Consider the following 20147-nt stretch of genomic DNA (forward strand, 5'->3'; position numbering starts at 1 on the left):
GGTCACCATGAAGACTGTATCTGGGGTTTTTAAAATGTGCTCTGTAAAGGCAGCCCTGCATACCTTTTATACTAATGGAATTGAGATATAAAGACAGAGTTATCCATTTTTAAATCAAGGAGGAAGAAAGTGATTGTGGAAAAAACACAACAAAACCCAATAAATTGCAAATAAGGTTTCAAAGAATGAGTCTGTATTTATAAGGATTTAACATCAAATTTCCCTACAATGACAGGCACATCAGCTAGTATTAAATATATTTTTGTGTTCCAGGTCCACAATTTATCAATATAAACATGATTTTAACACAGTAACAACACGCAAAGCTTTTGCTTAGAAGTAAATTGTCTTAAGGTGGCCATACACTATAAGATCCGCTTTTTGGCGAGGTCGCCAAATGAGCAGATTTTCCCAGAGATGCTCACCAATGGCTGGACGATATCGGGTTAATCCCTAGGGCCAAACAATCTGATTATAACAAAGGAAATGGGTGCCGAAGCGTCCTTGGACCACATCAACTAGACAATGCTGTCTTCAATATCAGGGAATTTCAACCCTGCCTGGTCGATATCTGGCCAATTTTTCGCCAGATATCGATCAGGAAGACCCGTCAGAAGCCCCAATACAAGGGCAGGTAAACTGCCAAATCAGTCTAAAGGACGAATATCGGCAGTTTTAATCTACCCATGTATGGCTACCTTAAGTTGTCACTTCCAAGTGTAAAGCAAGGAATTCATTCAAATATTAGGCAAACACTTTAAAGTTGTAAACAGATCAGGAAGGATCTTAATGACTACACCAGCTAGCTGGTGTAGAGTTCTTGGGTACTTGGGTTAATATTTTTGGTGACTTAGGATAGTAGCCTTGGGCTTCTTTCCGTATTGTCAGAGTCCTGTAAGTCTTAAAAAATCATTTAGCGTGATAACATTTTCACATTATATATATATATATATATATATATATATATATATATATATATATATATATATATATATATATATATATATATATATATATATATATATATATATATATATATATGCTTTTCTTTGCTGAGAAAAGTGAGTTAGACTTTTCTTCCTGCATTCCTATCTTCTTGGTCAGGGGTATTTCTTTAGAATGCCAGGCATTACAATGAGGGTAGCAAGAAAAAATTCCTTCAGCTTTCCTGCAGAATACACATTCCTTTAGTGTGCGAACATGCTAAAAGACAGTCGTCGCTCTTTTGCACCCCCCACAAAAAAAGGAAAACAATAGTTTAATTTAAATCAGCTCCTCAGATCCCTGTAGTGATTTGTCTGTTGTAGCACTGAACACTAAAAGTGATACGATACTGACTGACATCAATAAGAATAGAGTGTGTCCCTTGCTTTATGGCATGAATTTAAGATATGCTACCAGGATCAGAGTGCCTGTGTCTCACAAGACGAAACAGGACCAAATATCATTTCTCTAAATGGCTCATAAACATTTACTGCATTGCGGCCTGGAATTCCTGTAGGTGGCTCAAAAAAGAGAGTGAAAGATAAGGAGGCTTAACTGAAGCACTTAAACTGAACCACTACTTCTAAAAGATTTAAATAGTTTAAAGCTAAATCCAGACTGAGTTGGCAACTAATTGGTTGGTGTATGGGGCCCTCCGGGTCTGTCTGTGTCTGGCTATTTATCGGACAGGTTTAAAAATCCTTTTGGGCAAGGACCACATTGACTAGCTGGCAACCTGGCAAACAAGTGAAAGGCCAGCTTTACTTATAACACTAACTTATAACTAACACTGCCAAGAGCTCTGCAGTCTAGGTTATAATAAATAGAACCCTCATTTTAAGTCCCAGGATTTTAGGTTTTTGTGGATTCACATAGCCAAACTGGGGTTCTTTTTATTTACAGAATTTGCACCATTTTGACACATTTCCCCTGGCAAATGTAAAATCTGGGTTCTACTGCTGTGCTTATATGGCCCTGAATTGATTGACTATTGTGGACAGTGTAGTTTCACAGCGGTTTTGCTGCTGTTGCTGTGACTGCTTTAAATTTGATGATAAAATCTGGAAGAAAATGTGGCATGCAGTGTTATAAAACTTGAAAGCAATTCATAGTATCAGATTTCTATAATGCTGCATGATAACATTTTTTTTCTGAGACTATGCACGTTGGTGCATGAGTTTGGTTTATCTACAGATTTACTGAAAACAGGCAGACATGCCAACTTTCATTGAAGACATTGAACCTTCGTCACTGGTACTCTGTAACATCCTTAATGAGAAGAAAACCCAAAAGTTAACCCCTACCCTTCATAGACCACCTCCCCCAGCCTAAGTGCTACCCCAGCAAATGCCCCTAAGTCTTTACTTACCCCTCTGTGCAGATTCTGTCAAGCGGAGTTCACGGCACCATCTTCTTCTCTTTGGTAATCTTCGGAATGAGACTGGCGAAGCGACCCATGTTGGAGCAAATTTTTTTTGTTTCACAACAACTGCCCGTGAACTCTGATGCCTGAATTTGAAATGAGGGCTAAGTAAAAAGTTAGGGGCATTTGCCGGGGTAACACTTAGGCTGGGGGGGAGGAAGGAGTGGGGTTTATGTGGGGTAGAGTTTTTTTTAACTTTTGGGTTTGCTTCTCCTTTAACTGTGCTGGCAAGGAAAAGGGTGCTTGCTTAGTCTTGAACTCCCTTTTTACATTACATTTTGAAACCAGAGTGTTCTAAGAAGCAATATGCCCTGTGCTATAAAAAAGTAGACTGGCTTGAGGCCTTGTGCTGAAAACCTTTTTCCTATTAGTGAAGTGTGTAGCAGGTTTTTGCAGGCTGCTGGAGCCTGTTTCTGTTGCCACATTTTTGGAGTGATAAATGGGAGACACATGACCTCTGGAATGATCTTGGGCAAGTAGCAATCAAAGTACCATGTGCCTTGGTCCTAGAACTGAGGGGCATTTTTATGCTTGTGTATTATTCAGGAATCTAAGCTACCTATATTTTCAGGTTAAATGGTCACCTAAATACGTATGACCCTAAATTTGTAGTTTGAAGGAGAAGGAAAGGTACACATAAGTTAAGGGTCCCCTCGACCTAAATTGTTGCATTTATTGATGAGAAAAGTTACTATTTCTGATTAGTGCGCTGTTTCACTGTGCACTTGTATATTTACTGCTGCCATCTTAAACAATGCAACATCATTTCCCTCTTTCAGAATGCACATGTTCACCCTTGTGCTACGTTCATGATTGCCCAAAGTGAAAGTCAAAGCAAGCCATGTGTAGGGCTTGAGCATTTTGCTCTTGCCCCAAAGTGAAGGCTTTCAAACACTGAACGGAATTTCAGAGGCTTCATGCATCTACAAAGGACAAGGGATGGATTGTACTGATAGTAGACACTGAGAACAAAATACAACAACACAGTAGTTTTTAGTTAAGCTTTTCATTGTGCCCCTTGTTGATTAACGTTAATTTGAGGGTTTACTAGTATATTCATATAGACCGTTCTGATAAAGATTACTTTGTTTTAACCTTTCCTTTTAATGAATTGAACAACAAAAAAATCCATCTTTATATACAGCACTTTAAACACCAAATCTCTGCTTTATTTGCCATCTTTGCTGACTGCTGGAAAATTTTGCTTGTTAACCTGACACTTCAGATTGGACCTTATAAGTGATGCCAATACTTAATTTTGACGTAACAACATAAACCTTTAATTGCATAACTATTTTAATTTTATTACTTAGTCTAGGTTATTTATTCCTTGGGAGAGAAGAACATTTCTAGTGCTTTATTCTTTTATTAAAGCTCATTCAGGCCATACTGAATGGTACATAGCCTTTAAAAAATCTATTCCACATGTGCCAGTTTTTTACATTTGATTAAGGCAGTGGCACACAGGATGTTTATACGATTTCACTCTTTGAAAACTGAAACAATCAAAAATACTTTTATACTCGGTGTGAATTACAGGACCATGAAGCAGTGAATGATTATTTTCTGGAAAAAAGACATCTGTGATTATAATCCCTGTGTTCCTTTCCTATAAGTAAAAGAACTATCGAAATTTATAAATCAGTAAATTTATAAGAAAATCACTGTGGTGTCTTAGTGGTTTTCTTGGTGTTAATTGTAACTAAAAAAAAAATTCTCTAGATATAATTTCCCCTTCAGTAAATTTTATCTGCTCTTTTACCACAAACAACAGTTTGCTTCAGTTTCTTCCGATGGGTAGGAATTGGATATTTGGCTGCGCAAGCAGTCTATAGGAGAACAGAAAGAGGATGTTGCCTCACCTTCATTACGTTAGCCACATATAATGGCCCTGAGTTGACAAAGGGATCTGTTAATAAAAATTGCTTTTGAAATATTACCAGGTTGTCTCAATTGTTGCATTTTAGGAAATCTGTGTTGCGTTTGCAGTGTTACAATATTTTGTGATAGCAAAGACACAGTGAAATAGTTACTCAATATCCATTACGAAAATATGCAAGAGGGATGGGTTGAATAATAGTGCACTATCACTGGTATCAATCACATCCACTCTAAGTGTAAAACCTGAATTTGGTCAAAACAACCCTATGAAATAGTGCAGGAGTTGGCACCATTTTGTAATTTTTAAAACTAACCTTATGTTGAAAACATTGAACTTCAGCTGTTTTTTTTTATATCCACAAGAGGAGTAAGGTATTTAGCGGAAATATTGGTGCTCACTAACTTTATTAAGTCATATTAAGACATGCCTTTAAATCCATATTACTCATCCATAAAGAGTGTAGCTATATCTGTATCTGAAATCTGATCTATTTAGATCCAAGCTGGTGTTTAACTTATCCTGACTGATACTGTGCTTGTTGTTTCTGCCTGTCTCTCGGGTTCCATTCTTGGCTGACTTCTTCCAATTTGTAATTGTGTTTCTTTATTAATGGCAGTGCCATCTTTGGAGACAGATTTGTATCCTTGTATTTTATATCCAAGCACTTATAACTTGTGGTTAGCAGTCTGTTCTCTTCCCTTACAGTAGACCGGCTAATAATGGATTCTGGAGTGATATGTTTTTAGTAGTAATGTTGTCCTTAATGAAAAGAATTTATGAAAAAAGCACAGTTAACCTCAAATATTATAGTTCCTAAAAAAAACTCCTTTATTTACAATTTAAATTTTTTTTCCCCACTGTGAAGGGGAAAGTATAGAATTTACTCTCAGAAACCAATTATGTATTTTTTTCTCTTTTGGTGCTAAGAAAAGAATGTTATCTCAAGGTAAATCTGTAATGTTCAGGCACATCCCTGGAGCAGAGTTTAGAAGTCTGAAAGGTGTGTGCATGTGCGTCCGTAAGCGCAATGTGCCCTTTCATTACAAAACATAGGTTAAAGCAATCCTTCAAAAGATTCAATGCCTCAGGGTACGTAATGTGTATACCAAATGAAAACCTTCTCTTGTATTGGCATGTTTAAAAATGTAAGCATGTGATAAATGTGTATGTTTTGCAGTGCTTAAGCTTTCTTTTTGCAAAGTCATTTTTAATAGACTTTTTTTTATGAAATTTGAGAGCACAAATTGGAATTAAAAAATAACCTTATGGAACATTTTATTGGGAGACAGTTAACCTGTATATTTTAAAAATGTAGGAATAAACTGAACTACCTAGAGCAGGGGTCTCCAACCTTTTTTTACCCGTGAGCAACATTCAGACATAAAAGGAGCTCAGGAACAACTCAAGAATGAATAATGTTCCTGCAGTGCCAAATAAGTTCTGTGATTGGCCATTAGGTAGCCCTTTGTTGACTGGCAGCCTCTGTTTGGCAGTACATATGGTTTTTATACCACCAAAACTTGTTTCCAAGTCTGGAATTCAATAATAAGCAACTACTTTGAGGCCACTGCGAGCAACATCCAAGGGGTTGGAGTTCAACATGTTGCTCACGAGCCACTGGTTTGGGAACACTGACCTAGAGGAAACCTTTGTATGGAGGAGAATTTACAAACTCCTTGAGGATAGTAAATTGAGTTTGCTTACACTACTCAAACTGGACAAAGTCAAAACTAGAAAAAAAACCAAAACATGAATATAGCCTACTACCCTAGCTAAAATATGATTTATTTTATAATTACTTATTTTAATAAACAAATTAAATTGGTATCTATAAATGATGCCATGATCTTTTCAACCTTTATTGACTACTATTATTATTATCATGTATTTATATAGCGTTAACATATTGCGTAGCACTGTATGCATATGTATATGTTCAGTTAATGGCTGACAGTTATAGGCCATTACTAGGGGTAATAGGCAAAAAAGTTATTTACAAGGTCCAGGACAGTGAATTTACGGGAGCATGTGGCCCCCCCCTCTCTGAAAAAAAAATCTTCAGAGTGGCCTTTAGTGCACAGCTGCCCCCACTTGCATCCCCCCTTTCCTGCCGCATGCTATACAGCAGTGCTGCTCAACTTCTGTGGTACCGATAATGGAAGCTAGTGTTGACCACTCCCTATTTTTTTAAACCACATCCACTTTGAACCGCACCCATGTTACCACAAGAACTTTTCAGACTATGTCCACGTTAATGGTGGTAGCACACCAAAAATCCAAATGGTTGGTGCTCAAGGCAGGGACATCACTCATCACTCTCCAGGACATTATTAAGCACTTTGGGAACCCCAACAAGTATTTCCACCAGGTTCACCTCCCACAGGCTGAGCATGGCACACACAGGCCGAGTATGACACACACAGGGAGCATAAGGCAGGCAGAGAATAGGGATGGTAGAATAAAGTAGGAGAACAGATGAACAGTTCATGCTGTGCTACATACGGTGACACAATGCTGGTGCCTCCTTTGCTCCTAGAATCCTTGTTGCTCCTGGAGGATCAGAGGAACAAATAGAATAACTGCACCAGCTGTAAATGTATGTGCAACACTTCCTATCTCAGAAGAGTTTACAATGCTCAATCTGTGGCAGTCTGAGCCTTTTTATCGCATTTCATAGCTTTTAAATGGTGTGAAAATGCACCCTTCAGCATTTCTGTGTTGAAACCCGTGCGCTGATGGGCTGATCTTGTTCCTGTTAGCACACCAATTCAGAGAGTCAAAGGCAATGGATTGTATGTATGCAAGGTGAGAAAACAATCCTCCTCCATTAGCCTTTCCTTAGTAGTAAACCCTCTCATCTCCATCAAGCTTTGCAGGCTCACTCAAACTTGAGTCCATGTCGTTTTTTTTTTTCCAAGCAAATTTACTTGCTGAAATTCCTTGTGGCTTTTCCCTTCCCTGCCTGCCTGAAATCTTTGGGTTATGGTATAAGGGGTGCTTTGTTGCAGTTTTGCTTGGCAAAATTTTCCAGGGAGAACAGGAGATGTTCTCTCAGATTACAAAATGTTCCTTTGTTGTATAAGTAATGAGCTAAACTTCCCTCCAGTTGGTCATTTCCTGAGGCTAAATCCAGTGAGATGCTACCAACATTGTGACCAATGTATGCAGTTTCAGGCCTCATGCATACCAGTGTTCTATAGTCAATAGTACTTGTTCCAACTGCTTGCATATAAAGTCTGTGTGAGTACACACAGGGGTACAGAACACAAATGTGTAGGCTATTCTCACTGTGCAACTTGGCAAGTTTCCACTTGCATTAAAGTTGCAAAATGCTGCATTCCTGTTAATCCATGACAGATTTCCTTAAGGACATTTCTAAATGTGAAAATTCAAAATAGGGTTCATGTGCATTGTTTTTACATATTTTCATGATTATATATGTTTGACTTATATACCAATTTATTGTATAGTTCTTTGGAACATGGTGTAAATATATACACGTTTGGTTCTAATAATATTACCATGTGGTAAATTGTATACAGTGTACAGGTTTTCTCGATTCCTCCCACACTGCTTTAGCTGCTTCTGACTTTGTAGTATGTTTGTCTTATACGGATTTTCCATTTTTTCTTTTTGGATTGGAGAGTCTGCTCTCCTCCTTGAGTTATAAATACCTCTGTTGTCTTTTTCTGCTACATTGCCTATTTCCCAGCACTGTGCTATTTCTGTTTTTCTATTTCCAGTTGGTTAACTGTCTGTTACATACTTTGGTACACATATTCATTCTTTGCAATTCCTAATTTTCTGTTTAGTGAATCATTCTTGTTCAAGACAGCTTTCAAACAAAAGGATATTTTTTTCTGAATGGTAAAACAACATTAAAAAAGCTTTTTAATATTGTTATATTATGGCTCTCTTTACCTCTTCTGCAAAGATGTACAATAAATGTATACACTGGATGTGTGGGTGTACATGGGTGTTGGGCAGGTCTGTACATCACTTCACTGGACATATAAATGACATATAAAAGTACAACAGATTACCAATACAAAAGGTAAAGAGGCCCCTGCTCAATACAGGAGAAGGAGTGGGAAGCAGTTATAGTGGCAAACACCATAATGAAACCATGTTCAGACATCCTGTATAAGAATGACCCCCCCCCTCCATCTTACTTGATTTTTTTTTTTTTTTTTTTTAGTGAGTTACAGATAATTAATTGATATTTAGTGAACCCAGGGGTATAAGAGGTAGTGTTTTTTTTTTTTAAAAAGGGTTTTTGTGTTGCAGATTACGTTAACACCTATGTTTTGAGTTATGGAAGCCAGAGTGTGCTAAAAGCAGATGGTATAGCTTATACATATTTGGTCCACTTCACATACTTTCCCTAGGCAATAAAAGACAACATAGAACATTTATCTCTGAGAAGGGCCTCCAGTGAGAGAAATGGCAGAAGAATGAACAGCACTAATGTCACATCATGTAACACCTTATTTTTTTTCCTTGCCACTATGAACCTCCCATAAATATAACTGTTGAGTTTAAAAGGGGTTGTTCCTTTAAATTTTAGTATAATGTTTACATTGATATTCTAACACAATTGGCAATTTGTTTTTGTATGCGTGCTAAAATAGGAGAGACAAATCTATCTAAAGAAAAATAAATGCTGCATTCGGTTTAGAGTTTTAAAAAATCTCCCTGCTTTAAATGAGAACTAAAGCTTAACTAAAGAAGTAGGCTAGAAATTTTGTATATTATGTTTTGAGCTTCTGTACCAGCCCAAGGCAACCACAACCCGTTAGCAGTAAAGATGAGTGTCTCCAAAGATGCCCCAGTAGCTCCCCATCTTCTTTTCTGCTGGTTCACTCTGTGCTGCTGTCTCTTACTGAGCTTAGGGACTCACTCACAATATACAGTACATATGAAATAGAAATGTCACAATATAAGGCTGATTAGTAATTAATACAGATAATTAACATTACATGGCAGCACAGAAACCAGTACAACTAGCATAATTTAATAATCAGCCTTTAACATCAGCTTATTAAAGGCCAACCACACTTTCTGCTTGATAATTTGCAACAACCCCTAAGCTTAGCTTCTCAACAGCTGCTTAGACCCCACTGAGCATGTGAGTATCGCAGACACTTTCCAAAATGGTGACCCCCTGTGACAAGTTTGAAGGTCTGTATCATTGCTGCTATTGAGAAGCTGAAGCATTAGGCTGGTGCAATAAGTTCAGTATGTAAAATATGGCATTTTTAACCATATTCATTTTAGAGTTTGGTTCTCCTTTAAAGGGGACATATAGGCTACAAAGTTTGGTTCTGTGCTACTAACTACTTATGGCTTCTTAGTATTAAAACTTTAGGATTGATTTTACCTGATGTAATATTGTTATATTCTAAACTGATCAGATATCTTTACTCCACGATATCTTAAATCAAAGTGAGTGGTAGGCATGTGTTCCCAAAAAGTGGCGCACCTACATAAATCATCATCATTTATTTATACAGTACCAACAAGTTACACAGTGCTTTACATTAGATATCAAACAGGGAACAAACCGCAAATAAACAAGGTTTACAGAGTACAAAAGGATTAGAAGGCCCTACTGACAGTAGTTTCCAAACTAAAGGGTTAGGGTACAATTGGGACATAGAGATTTTAGAAAAAATTTGATTTATAATATGACTGATTAATTAAGGTACATTTAATAAGCTTCCCTAAACAGATGGGTCTTTAGGGAGGGTTTGAAAGGAAGGAAAGAGTCTGTCATCCCTCTCCACCATAGCCTAAGAAGCTAATGCACCCAATAAGGTTAGGAGAAGAAACAAATGTACATTTTTATATTCAGCGCGGAAGCAGGCACTGCCTAAGAGAATTATGTAGTGATTGCATGCTCCTTCTGCTTCTCAAGAGAGCAAGTGTCAGCAGCACTCTTAAAGGGATCTGAGACTTGCAGAAGTGGAAAGACTTCCTTAAGTAGCTATAAGGCAAGAAGTGAGAAGGATTTTTGTTAAAGTTTTCTACATTACAGCATGTGATAAATGCATGTGATAAATGCATTTACATGGATTTTCTTTTAAAGCTAGATTTCCCCTTTAAGAGTTTGGAGTCGGTTTTGATGAACACACAGGATTCAGCTGAATATGAATCTTGTTTTGACCAAATTCTGAATTAAATTCTGTGCATTACTAGGGAAAATGTATCATGATTTTAACCTTGTGGGCAGCACGGTGACTCCATTCAGTTCCAACAAGGAGTTTGTGTGTTCTCCCTGTGTCTGCATAGGTTTCATCTCTGGTTTCCTTCCACACCCCAAAACATAAGAACAGGTTTATTGGCTTATGATATTTAATTGACCTCACTGTGTGTGAATATGATAGGGGCCTTCAATTATAAACCCCATTGGAGCAGGGACTGAAAGATTAATTTCTACAAAGCGCTGTACAATAAGAGGCACATTTACTATTGGTTGAATATCGAGGGTTAATTAACCCTCGATATTCAAACCTCTAAGTAAAATCCTTCAACTATCGAAGTCGAAGAATTTACCGCAATTTGATCGATCGAAGGATTCAAAGGTTTTTAATTCATCGATCAAACGATTTTCCTAAATTGCTAGGAAAGCCTATGGGGACCGTCCCCATAGGCTAACATTGTAGCTCGGTAGGTTTTAGGTGGCGAAGTAGGTAGTCAAACTTTCTTTTAAAGAGACAGTACTTAGACTATCGAATGGTCGAATCTAAATCTGTGCCTCTTAGCCATATTCTTATAAAAAATGTTAGAATGTAATTTCCTTATCTTTACAAATCTCTAGTCATCTCTCTGACATGGCATTTCCTTTTGCAGTGTTTTTAATCCATAATTGGTCAGCGTTCTAGCCATAGGTTTATTTTCTGTTAATTGTTTTTGTCTTTGCTTTACTTTTGTGTGACCTACTTATACAATAAAAAGACCTGCTTATGCCTGGCCTGATTCCAATAGAATACAATAATCCTGAAAAGCTAAATACTAGTAAATACCCATGCTATGTGATATAATAATACAGAGTGTGTGGTTATATTTTATGCTGCAAAGGATTTTTTTTTTCTTTTGTCTACTCGTGGGAATAGAGCTGAAACATATTTACTTTTAAATGAACTGCTGTTATTATTAACATTGGCTACATTATGAGCCATTGTTGCTATGAAAGTCTCAAGGGACCCTTGGTCTGTACCTAGACCTTTCTTAGACTAAAATATATCACACAAAACCATAAAGTACCGGGTCTGGTGCTACTTTAACACTATGGGGAGTTTTTAAAAACTCACATGAACTCGAAAATTCGACCTTTGATAAATCTGTCTCTATTAGTAGAAAAGTTCCACTGGGAGCACACTAAATGCAGAAGTTAAACTGCTAAATGAATGTATTTATTCCTGAATTGCACAACCACCTTTTTTTCAAACATCCTAAGAACAAATAAATGAATTTGGCAATTCAACTTCTGCATTAAGTGTGCTTCTGCCCAGTGGAACAATCACATAAAGGCCAATATGTTCCTTGTTTATACTAAAGAACATGGTTACTAGATAGTATTGTTTTATAATGTAAATGTTTAATCTTTGTTCAGTAATTTACTGGATTCTTTAACAAGCTTGGCCACACTGTTTGCAACACTAGGGGACAAATGTGGGATTAAAACATGCAGCATTGTTGCATGCAAAGTTCTTGCTTATTAATAGTCCATCATACAGTATCTCTCAGTTTTGAACCAGTAATATATAATGGATCTAACGCTTCTGTAACTGACTGGAGGCCTACTTTATAAACATGCACTTTTAATTTTACACCAGAAAAGTTCAAATATAGGCATAAAATGAACCACATTTTTTATAAAGCTGGGCATGTAAAATACCAATTTCCTCTTGCACATAACTTCTCTATTTAAATGTTTCCTTACATCCGTTTATAAAAGTTCTACATAATACGTTTGCTTACAAAGTCCATTGAAATGAAAGGGGTGGTTCACCTTTAAGTTAACGTTTATTATGTTCTAGAATGTCTTATTTCAAGCAACTTTTCAATTGGACTTTATTTATTTTGTATAGTTTTTAAATTACTTGCCTTCTTCTTCTGACTCTTTCCAACTAAAAAACAAATGCTCTTTAAGGCTACAAATGTTTTGTTCTTGCCACTTGTTATTACTCATCTTTCTATTCAGGCCCTGCTGAATAAAAAGCTAAATAACTAAAAAAAAACACAAGCATAAAACTTGAAAACCAATTGCAAATGCTCTCACTCTCTACATCATACTAAAAGTTAACACAAATGTGAACAACCCGTTTAACAGGGAAAATGTTACAAGCTATAAATATAAAAAAATATAAAAAATACACAAACTACAAAATGTGCTCAAGCTTTTTTGTTTTTGCCCATGTCCCATGTCTATTTTCCAATATGCAGCTTTAATTTTGTGTGTGAGTGCTCATATGTGGCAAAATTTCACAGGAAAGGCAAGAATTGCACTGCTTCTTGCTGTGCAAATAATCCTTTATTTTAGCCAGTTTTACCACTTCAAGTACAGAACAATGTTTCGGGGCTTTGCACCTCCCTTCGTCAGGAGGAGAAACGTTGTTCTGTACTTGGAGTGGTAAAACTGCCTAAAACAAATGATTATTTGCACAGCAAGAAGTGGTGAAGTGCTTGCCTTTCCTGTGAAATTTTGCTGAACGTGGATTTGGCCGTACGTCTAAGGAATAACACCACCATATATGCAACAACACCTGAAGCGTATAAGTAGTGTTCCCCATACCTCTTATTTGTCAGTGCTCGTATGTGCCCTTTAAAGGAGTATTTCACCTTAAAGGGGTTGTTTACCTTTAAATTAACTTCAAGTATGATGTAGAGAGTGATATTCTGAAATATAGAAGTTTTGTGTGAGTGTAGCACTACCTTGGAGTGTGTCTTTTTTTGTGACTACAGCCGATGGTTAATAAAGCAGTGTTTTTTTAACACATAAATATTCAGAGCAAAGGGGAGAATTGTCCAAAATATATCTCAAATGGTCTTGAAATATAAGTTGAAAAAACACTGACTATGGGGCAGAACCTGATGTGAACCTGATCAGAAATGCATTTCAGTCTCTCTGCTCTCAGAAGACCTTATTAGCTGGAAGTTGATTATTTTGGGCTATTGAACGCCTCCTTACGACCATGACTGCAGGAGCTAAACTATGGAAATATAAGCTTTATGTCAAACAATCTGCAACTACCTCTACTCTTTCTCCTAATTGTGAGTGAATGGCAGGAGGGGAAATACTCACTGTCCTTCTTACAACACTTCTCTTAGAGTAGGGGCACACGGGGAGATTAGTCGCCCACGATTTTTAAAAAGGAAGTCGCCGCGACAAGTTGATCGTCTTTGTGCAGGAAAGATTTTACGTGACTTTTGATTCCAATCGATTTATATACCATAGTGCTTCACGCTACGTTCTTCTGCCACGCAAGAACCGGAAGTCATCTTGGCGTTCATTCCCTCGGCATGTTGTCATTGAATTTACATACTATTGTGGCTACTAATCTCTGTGTGTGTGCTTGTAGGAGATTTCAGTACTTCTCTATGTACATGCTATTTCTGACAGATCGCTCCAAAAAGGTTCTCTGTGCATTTTGGAGCTACAGCAAACTCAAATTGTGCTGTGTGCATAATAGCTGGTGCTTTGCATGTAGCTGCATGCAAAGACAAATGAACGACTTGTCGCCAGAACTCACTTTTAAAAATCGCGGGTGACTAATCTCCCTGTGTGCCCCTACCCGTAGAACTTGATGAGACACCTACTTAATATTCTGGAGATGCAGAACTAATCAGTCAGTTTAAGCAGCTTTTGCAAACTAAAACACAGTAGCAGAAAAGACTACTGACTGTGGCTCAAGAGGACTTGGGCAAAAGGACCTCGGCATTGGAAGACAAAATTGACAAACTTATTGCCAAAGACTCTACACAGGACTTGATTTCCCAACTTAAAATTCTACTCCTTGGTCTCCAGGACTTTATGGAGGATGTGGAAAATAAATCATGACGCAATGACATCAGTTGTCACACTTTACCTGACTCCATGCTGCATATGTACTGTATGAGGTCCCACAGCTTCTTTCATGTTTGGTTCCAGATATTCCCTTAGAATCAGATCTATTATTATAGGACAAATTCCATTGTGCCCTCGGACCCAGGCCCTCTTGAAGAGCATTATTGCAAGAATTCATTACTACATAATAAAGTAAACAATTATGAGTAGTATAAGATTATCTATGTATTTACCAGCAAGAAAAAATTATTTTTTTTTTCTGAATTCACATGTGATCTTTGTAATGCTACTTTATACACTCTACAACTTAAAAAAGTCTGTTGCCTTATATTACAGGTAATCGGTTTAGTGCTCAGGAAAAGCTGGACAGCGCTGCAATATTTAAGTCATATTTTGGGTTAATAACTCAAAATAATGAATACATTTAAAGATAAATGCATGTAATTTAAAGCTTTTGATGAAACTGGAAAGGACAGAACAAATAGGCTGATTCTTTTTACCTTTTTGAATTACAATGTAAGCAAATAGTGCTTTGACTTGAGGTTTTCCTTTGGTTAGTGCGTGGGAGGAACATATTGTAAATAAGTAAAATAAAAAATCATCCACTGACTACCCAGCAAAATATAGCCATGTGTTTGCTGTGAATCTTAAATGGCACTTAACATTACTTGCAAAAACAATTTGTGACAAGCTGGCATCACTAGAAGCCCAAGACAGTAGAACATTTAGTATGATGGGGGCAATTGAGTAGGTCCCATCGACTTGTGACATACTGTGCATTCATTTAAAAGCTGCCTGCTCTGAATCTGGATTCACATAGACTTTTAACATTTGTGTCTGTGCATAGATTGTGCTTCCTATGAGGATGCATGATCGTAATTTTTTCAAATTATGGTCACCTCTCTATTGCAGAGCTGGGCATTTTACCACAAGTGTGTACTTGAATGTCGTATGTACATCCCCTTACAATAAAAACATATTTGGGAGATCTTGCTTTTAAGACAACAAAATATTGCTTTTCCTGCCATAAAGTCACCAGAAGGAAATTGCAGGTGCCTTCGTATTTCATTTTAAATGGGCTACCTTGCTATAATATCTTTCCATTTTATAATGCCACCCCTTTTGCCTTAATAAGTAAACACAAATTTGTGATTGTTTTACGTCAAACCATCCTTACTTACCCTTAAGCCACCCTTGAAGCTGCTAGTAAATCTACTTTATACTACCCTGTTTCATATATTTTAGCAGTGGCTTCTCTTCATATGCCTGTGTTTTCTCTCATAAACACAAGGAGTGAGGCATTATATTAAAACCTTTGAATTGTAAAATCTTTTATCTGGTTTTGTAAATTGGATGACTTTAACCCTCACTGGAAACAAATAGAAACGTAGGGGTTTGAGTCCTCCGCAAGATTATAGTTGAATGGTGCATGTGACCACTAAAAAAGCAGGAAGTGTATTTTTGCCTTTTTCAGTTGTGACCGTGACATCCTTTCTGCCATATGTGGTAAAACCCTGTCACAAGTCTAGTGAATGAGTAAGCAGAAGTGCAGTTTGTTGGACATTTTGTCTTCACATATATTGCACGTGGTGATTTCAGCTAATGTCCTTTATTGCTGAAATACGATATTGAAATATGTTCTGTCAGGTAGTCTGTCAGTCATTCTGTTATTAAACAGCCAAATATTATAACGCATACACACATCAGAGTCAACTTCTGTATCTTGTAAGTTACACTGTAGTGCAAGTGTAAAAAGTAACATAACTTGCTGTGGGGTACTGATAAGCAGTATGTAATTTAAAGGGGCAGTGAGACAAAAAAAATATGGACTTCATGTGAATTTCTATTCTTTTTAAGTAAAAGCTACAGGTATCAGTTATCCAGAAAGCTCCAAATTATGGCACAGCCATCTACCATACACTTTGTTCTAAGCAAATAATTCACATTTTAAAAAAAGATTTCCTTTTTAGCTCTAATAAGTTAACTTATAGTATAGAATTGCCCATTTTAAACAACTTTTCAATTGGTCTTCATTATTTTTTAATTATTTGCCTTCTTCTGACTTTCCAGCTTTCAAATGGGGGTCTCTGACCCTATCTACAAACAAATGCTCTGCAAGGCTACAAATGTGTTTATTATATTATTATATATTGCTGCTTTTTATTATCTTTCTATTTAGTCCCTCTTCTATTCATATTCCAGTCTCTTATTCATATCAGTGCATGTTTGCTAGGGTAATTTGGACCCTAGCAACCAGCTGAAATTGCAAACTGGAGAGCTGCTGAATAAAAAGCTAAATAACTCAAAATAATGCAATTAAATGGTAAATAATACCTTGTAATGTACAGGTACATTTTACGTTTGGGTAAGCAGCACATAGACATTTACCCCCATATGTAGTAAAAGGCACTAAGTTTGCCCAGGAGAAGTAACCCATAGCAACCAATACTATGTTTGCTTCTAAACAGGTGACCAGTAAATGCTACCTGCTGATTGGTTGCTATGGGTCACTGCTCCTGGTCAAACAGTGCCTTTTATCGCATAACCCCCTTAGTGGCCAATTTCTGATTTGGCTAAAATATAACTCAGCTGTATGTTTTAACCTGGAATATAATATCTTATATTTACTGATATCGCAGCTTTGTACTACTGTTCAGGTAGACACAACAGTACCTGGCTTATTATTTAGCATTTAGTAGGAGACTATGAAGATCTTCAGCACAGTCAACTGCTGCACACATTAAATCTGTAACTAACAGCATGAGTGAGTTGTTTGCAAGTGGGAAAAAAATCTCGAGGAACACTATCAATTTGTGAACAACTGAAGGAAAAAAAGTCTATTTGTGATAGAAACTACAGATTAGTGGATTTATTTTTGAATGAAGTGGTTCCTCCTTAAGAAGTGTACAAACAGCCAAGTGAGAGAGAAAACATTGATTTGTGTATTGTACTGTCATGCAAACACATTTGGAAAAGTAATTTTTTTCAACCATCTCTGGTTTTCTCATGAAACTGGATGCAAACAGTAACAACAACTGCTTGGAGGCAGCTGCTCTAAATGGAACTTGGAAGATTTGATTTAAAGGAGAAGAAAGGGTTCCATTACACTGAAGATGCAATCTGTTAAGCACTTCCCTCCCATTCAAACCGCTAATTTAAATTCACTATCATCAGCTTACTAAAGCTAAATAAAGAAGTTAAAGTGATACTGTCATGGGAAAAAATTTTGTTTTCAAAATTAATCAGTTAATAGTGCTGCTCCAGCAGAATTCTGTGCTGAAATCCATTTCTCACAAGAGCAAACAGATTTTTTTATATTCCATTTTAAAATCTAACATGGGGCTAGACATTTTGTCAATTTCCCAGCTGCCCCCAGTCATGTGACTTGTGCCTGCACTTTAGGAGAGAAATGCTTTCTGGCAGGCTGCTGTTTTTCCTTCTCAATGTAACTGAATGTGTCTCAGTGGGACATGGGTTTTGACTATTGAGTGCTGTTCTTAGATCTGCCAGGCAGCTGTTATCTTGTGTTAGGGAGCTGCTATCTGGTTACCTTCCCATTGTTCTTTTGTTTGGCTGCTGGGGGGGAAAAAGGGAGGGGGGTGATATCAACTTGCAGTACAGCAGTAAAGAGTGATTGAAGTTTATCAGATGTCACATGACTTGGGGCAGCTGGGAAATTGACAATATGTCTAGCCCCATATCAGATTTCAAAATTGAATATAAAAAAATCTGTTTGCTCTTTTGAGAAATGGATTTCAGTGCAGAATTCTGCTGGAGCAGCACTATTAACTGATTTCATTTTGAAAAAAACATTTTTTTCCCATGACAGTATCCCTTTAATGTTGTCATTGCAGGATATTTTTTCAGCCACCATTTTAAATCACTGTATACTGTAGTCTATATTTTATGGTACACAAAACTGATTGTTTACTTTGTACTTTTCCTCTCCTTTAAGGGTGATATGCCAAGTAACTTCAAAAATTAGGAGATAGATTCGGCCACCAGAAAGCAAAATAAACCTTTTGTGCAAGCTGCCTCTGATTATTTTTTACTCGTACAACAATCTTTTCATATTAAAAATGGCTTAATACCAACCTCTCCCCCTTTAGAAGCTTTTAGGGACTATGGACGAGAATGGAAGTAGTAAAAATACCAAGGAGTGAATGCATAGTTATATTCCTCTTTCTTTGTTTTTCCTATCACTCTCGTGTTTTTTATTCCCCTTGCAGTTTCAGCCTCTTTTTGGCCAAACCTTTCTTTATCACCTCCCACAGCCCTCCTTCTACAAGAAGTTGTCATCACTGGGGCATGACTAAGTAGAATGTGGTGGTAATAGAATACTCTGGGTGGCATAGCACTGTCAAGTTCATGAGTTTTCTCAGAGCCTGTATAGAGAGAAACTGCAAAGATGTACCAGCATAGGTATTACATTGTATTAACTGTAAAGTGTGGACCTTAAGTTCTGTAAATAGCTAATTGTAATAGCGCTCATAAAAATTCAATAAGAACATGTTTTCATCTAATTTTTAGAAACTCAGAAGACTGTCAACAAAGTACAGGACTGACAAGATTTATCCTACAATTACTGGCGAAAGAGAAGAAAATGTTAAAAAGAACAGATATAAAGATATTCTGCCATGTAAGTATTTATTTCAGTATGCGACCAATTATAAACAAACCTTTGTAGTGAGACTGACACATAAACTAATTGAGCCTTGGAGATACGGTATAAATTAGTCCTCTTGTGCATTTGCATTTAGTTTTGCAGATCTTACACTTTCCCTGTGTGATTTCTATAGTGTATCATGGGGGTGGGGATTTCCTCTAATGCACAGGCTATAGGTTTTAGCAGATAGGAGAATGTATCTTCTAGTTTGAGCTGTCCATGAATTAAATTTCTATCAGTAATCCAATTCTGGCTTTGGCTTTAAAGTGTCACTTATCATTTTACTATGTAAAATGAAAAGTGATCAATCTCTTCTTCTGCGTGTGGCTAATCTCCTGTAAATACTTTCCCATCCAGTAAAGTGAATCGCTGGAAGTTTTCTACTTTTACTTACTTATGTAAAGGAAAACTACATGTTCTGAATGAAAGCATTCCCTTTTATATCTAGTACTGGTGTGATCCCTCAGCATTCTCAGGATATCAGGGTTTATCTTAAACAGGAACAAGTATAGGGGTAAAATACACACCTCTGTCCATTTAAATGCACCTTTGGCTTGTGTATGACATTAGCCAGAGGGACAGACTATAGTACTTTAAATGCCAGCCTATCAACATTATCCAGTGGCACATACTATTGGGAATTTTTTTTTTTTTTTTTGTGAAATGCTTTTATTTAGTCTGTTAAATATAGGCAGTTACGTGTGATTTATATTTATAGAGGGGTATATTTTCTCTTTACTATGTGATCTACGGGTGTATAAAATTAAATTGCACTTTAGTGTTGATCTGAATCTGCAAACGTTCCCATGCCCATCCACGGCCAAGGACTGCACAGCCAGTAAATAAAGGCATGCTGATACTGAGGCAAGCAAGCCTGTTCTGCTACACAGGGGCTTGCTTAGCTTCTCTGCATATTTCCATTCCAATGTACATAATGGAGCTGCCAAGCTGATTGTCTTGTTTGTTAGTACATTGCTGTTATTTAATTAATGGTATTAGGTTTGCCCAGGTTCCAGTAATCCATAGCAAGCAACCACTGGCGAGCTGTTCAAAAGCAAGCATCTCATTGGTTACTGCACCTAGGCAAACTTATTAAAAAAGGGTGTCAAACTTTAGTGCAGGA

The 20147-nt window shown here is 37.0% G+C and overlaps 1 protein-coding gene across 3 annotated transcripts in view; it reads left to right on the top strand.

The window, feature by feature from the left end:
* Window positions 1-20147, top strand: part of ptpn12.L (protein tyrosine phosphatase non-receptor type 12 L homeolog) — a 47716-nt gene that overhangs the window by 6461 nt on the left and 21108 nt on the right. For all 3 annotated transcript variants that reach the window (XM_018252691.2, XM_041586531.1, XM_018252690.2), the window contains exon 2: window positions 18889-18997. In XM_018252691.2, coding sequence (XP_018108180.1) covers window positions 18889-18997 — 109 coding nt within the window. The remainder of the gene's footprint in view (window positions 1-18888; window positions 18998-20147) is intronic.

Source organism: Xenopus laevis, chromosome 3L (genome assembly GCF_017654675.1).
Source record: "Xenopus laevis strain J_2021 chromosome 3L, Xenopus_laevis_v10.1, whole genome shotgun sequence".
In the NCBI taxonomy this organism is placed as follows: domain Eukaryota; kingdom Metazoa; phylum Chordata; class Amphibia; order Anura; family Pipidae; genus Xenopus; species Xenopus laevis.